This window comes from Gavialis gangeticus, unplaced genomic scaffold (assembly GCF_001723915.1).
Source record: "Gavialis gangeticus isolate Ggan-Ray unplaced genomic scaffold, GavGan_comp1, whole genome shotgun sequence".
Lineage (NCBI taxonomy): Eukaryota > Metazoa > Chordata > Crocodylia > Gavialidae > Gavialis > Gavialis gangeticus.
Window position 1 is genome coordinate 15,020,847 of NW_017729027.1, and position 4,133 is coordinate 15,024,979.

Consider the following 4,133-nt stretch of genomic DNA (forward strand, 5'->3'; position numbering starts at 1 on the left):
TTCAAGAGGGATGTGGATAACTTGGAAAGGGTTCAGAGGAGGGCTACTCATATGGTTGAGGGCGTGCAGGAGTAAAGTGGGAGGGATGGGAGAGGCTGGGATCATATGCCCCTGCCTTTGGAAGGGGGCTTGTGAAGGGTGGGAAGGCCTGCCTAGGCACTAGATCCTGGGAGCCTGCTGTGGGTAAAGGGAGGAGGAGGTAGAGGGTGCGTGCAGCAGAGCTGCCCTGGGTCCCCCACAGCACTCCACATGGTGCCGAACCGCAGCCCACATCATGCTCCCGCTGGTGCCCACAGCCCAGCTATGTGCTGCTCTGTGCCCCCCTTTTCCAGTTCCAGGAGCTGGAGCCCCGCAAGCCTGCTGGGAGTGGCACGGCATGGTGTGGCAGGAGCAAGAGGAGGAGCAGCACCCAACTGGCTGCAGCCTACCTTGGGAACAGCCCACTGGAAACTGCTCCAGCTCCCAGGAAGATGGCTGGGAGCTGAAGGCAGAGCCTTGGTGTTGGGCAGGAGCCACCAGGCTGAAGCTGCTCGCCCACCCACCTGGAATGGTATGGCACAGTGCAGCAGGAGCAGCTTCTGGTGGGCTGTTCTCAGTGCTGTGCCCCGCCATGTGGAGCGCTGCAGGGGCAGCTGTGGGCCAGATCCAGTCACCTGGTGGGACGGATTTGACCCATGGGCTATATTTTTCTCACCCCGATCTAGCCCCTATAATTTTTTTGAGCAAGTAAATTTTTGTTAATTTGACTACATTGTTTGAAGTACAGAATGAGCACTTCACATATTGATGATAACCTAATTTTTTTAGTAAAATTTAACCACACTTTAATTTTGTCTTTCACTAATATTGTTTTTTTTATTCTTTACATAATAATTTTCTAATGAAGCCATATTTACTAAACTGACCTGGATATCTCAGAGCATTAATGGCAAAGTGAATGATTTTAATTTAATTTTGCTTAACAAAATGGACTTAAATTCAAACATGGATTTTTATTTACAACAGAGGATAAAGTATGATGCAATTTTAGATTTACTTTGTATAATTTTGACTATTCAGCTAAGTACTCAATAACAGTATATAGGTTTGCATTGATTTCCACCAGAGCTACCTTAAATTCAAATATGGAAGCTTTCCACCAGATTTAGTATCAATATTACATTTCCTGCACATAAGCAGTTTTCTAGCATTTTTGCAAACTCTGTTTCGCTTACACAAGAGTTGCATAGCAGATAGTGTGTTCATAGTTATCAAGGGGAGACGAATATAATTTAGTTGGAAGAAACAAATATAAGATACTAAAGAGAGATTCTTTGAAATACCTATTTTTCCCCTGGAGTAGAAAGATTACATTAAAATCAAGTTTAAATTTACCAAAACTCAACTGGATCCAGGACAAGATTCTTAACCTCAAAGTAATATTGTGTAAAGAGAATGATTGTTCAGTTATTTACTTTGAGAGGTGAAGAAATTAACGTGACAGCTAGGAAGTCTTAGCAGTTATACATAATCAACAGATAGAACAACTCCCCCTCATCCCCCTTTTTTTCCTCACTCTGAATTGTTACTGTCTAAGGGCATTACCCTAGATCAGGGGTTCCCAAACTGTGGTGCATTCACTCCTGGGGGGGCACTCAAGACATCTCTGTGGGGTACATGGCAGAAATTGTGTAATGGCAGATTTAATTTTCATAATAATAATAATTGGCATTTAATGGGGTTAAAATAAAAAATGTATGCTGGTAGGAGTACATGGGCAGCTGGTAAATCTGGAAGGGGCTATGCAATAAGCAACAGTTTGGGATCCTCTTCCATAGATCCAGGGAAGCTCCAGTCAAAAGTATGATCACGTTGTTCGTCTATAGGGATTTCCTACATTGTAGAATTTGTGGTCTACTATTCAGAGATTTGATTTTCCAAATGCAGTCTGCTTTATTGTAACCCTAAAGTGTCAGGGTTTGGTTTGACTAACTGAAGAACTAGAGTTGGATGTGCATAGTGAAGTTTTTGTAAAAGATGAGGTTTTTTTCAGATCTGTCTCCCAACTGTACAGCTGGTCTAATTAAAGATGTATCACACACAAGTTTTGTCTCTCCTACATCATTTTAAATCAGCCAGATCTGCCCATGAGTTAAGTACCAAGTCAGCTGCTGTTCAACTGACTGTTCAGTTTAGGATAAATGGTGTGCAGTGCTATTTAAACTAACAGTCAACAGGTTGCTCACAAGGACTGCTGAAGCGATGATATTTGCTAGTTCATGCAGGGTGTAGAACTCATTTCTTTATGTAAATTAACCTTTTTTTAGGCTCAAAACCCTGTTGTACAGTAGGAAACATGTTGTTTATAGTTATGTGCCAGCAAAAAGTTTAACTGTAAGCATAAACCAGTACAAACCAAGTTTGGTAACGTTTCAGAAAAATATGCAGGCACTTAGCTGTTTCAGTATCTCATTTTTTCAGGACATGGTGCAAAATTCTTATAGTTGTTTGTACCTTGCAATAAACTTTTGTTTTCAGCATCAAGTGGGAAATTGAGATCGCTGGTTTATATTAGGATCATAGAAAGTTGGGGTTGGAAGGAACCTCAGGAGGTCATCTAGTCCAACCCCCTGCTCGAAATAGGACCGTCTTCAACTAGATCATCCCAGCCAAGGCTTTGTCTACCAGGTCTTATTAACCTGTAAGGGTGGAGCTTCTGCCACCTCTCTGGGTTAACCTGTTCCAGTGTTTTTCTCACTAGGAGGGTAGTACATTCTTCCTAATATCTAACTTACACTTCCCTTGCTGCAACTTGAGATCATTGCTGCTTGTTCTGTCATCTGCCAGCACTGAGAACTGTCTTGCATGTATTAAGAATAGATGGCAGGTACTTTTGAGCACTTAGGACTTTTAAAAATCTTGCTGCCCCATTGCATTTCTAAGTGGAAGTAGCAAAGCATGTTTTCTTTAGCCAAATTCTAGTGATTAAATACTGGGTCAAGAATTCTTTTTGAAAATTTAAGTTACAAAAGGTAGGTTTTAATACACAACGGGTGGATTTTTATGTTTGTGTATTTGTAAATGTCATTCTCCTGGTATTAGATCTCCAAATCTGTATTTGTTATAGTAGCAGTAAGGATCAATTTGGTAAATGCCAATGTTTTATATTTTTAAGGTGTTGTTTCTGTTTGTGGCAGAGGCTGTGTGGGGTATGTGTAATTGTATGGATAGTTGACGGAATTAATTGATATGCCTTCTTTCACAATGTTTTTGGCTTGTTAATCATTACTTGTCTTTGTTGTCTTCCTGCTGTAACTCTGATTTCCCTTTCTTTTACAGATTGATTATACAGGCATAGAGCCTACTAGTCCCTGCAACAAATGCTTAAATGTATCCTGGAATAGCACACCATCATGTACTTGCACCATTAACTTTACACTCGATCATCCATTTGAGGTCTGTTATGTTGTGTAAGGTGGCATTAAATAGCTCTTAATTTTAATTTAGTATTTGTGCTTTTATGTCATGATTGATAGTCCTGGTTTTAAACAATCATTGCTCTTGTAAGCTATAATAGTAGTTTAAGTCACATCTTCAGTTTTCCGTTGTTTGAGCTCTGCTGCACTTTTAAATTCTAAGCATTGTATTTCGGAGGAGCATTTTACTTGATGTAACGTTGATAACTCGTTCCTCTCTTCTTTTTTCCAATCAGCTTATCTTTGTATGCTTTGTCTCCAAACTATGTGGTACAAAAGAACTGATGCTGTCCTTACTTGATTTATTACTAGAGGTGCACCGATACATTGGTCTATATCGTATCGGCACCGATAAAAGGAAAACTAACGTTATCAGCAGTTAGCTTTTTGTGGTTGATGTGGCCGATAATGTTGCTCATAAATGCCGCGTGCATGCATGCAGCCGTAGCATGCACGCAGCTAGCACGGCAGATTGCAGAGCAGCATCCGACTGGTAAGTCTTGTGGGGGAGGGGAGCGGGGGGGAGGCAGATGGAGGCCCCTGGGGTGAAGGAGGGGCTGGGGCTGGGGCAGGCACTGTCTAGCCAGGGGTAGGGCATGGGACGAAGCTGCAAGCAGTTTGTCTGGTGGGGTGCAGGGAGGGGGGGTTGGATCCTGCCACTACGTGCAGTGCCAGGAG

At 42.0% G+C, this 4,133-nt stretch overlaps 1 protein-coding gene across 1 annotated transcript in view; it reads left to right on the top strand.

Moving 5' to 3' along the window:
- The window catches only part of TMEM30A (transmembrane protein 30A), a 43,810-nt gene that overhangs the window by 10,610 nt on the left and 29,067 nt on the right, over positions 1 to 4,133 (top strand). Inside the window, exon 2 of the mRNA XM_019520463.1 lies at positions 3,319 to 3,435. Coding sequence (XP_019376008.1) covers positions 3,319 to 3,435 — 117 coding nt within the window. The remainder of the gene's footprint in view (positions 1 to 3,318; positions 3,436 to 4,133) is intronic.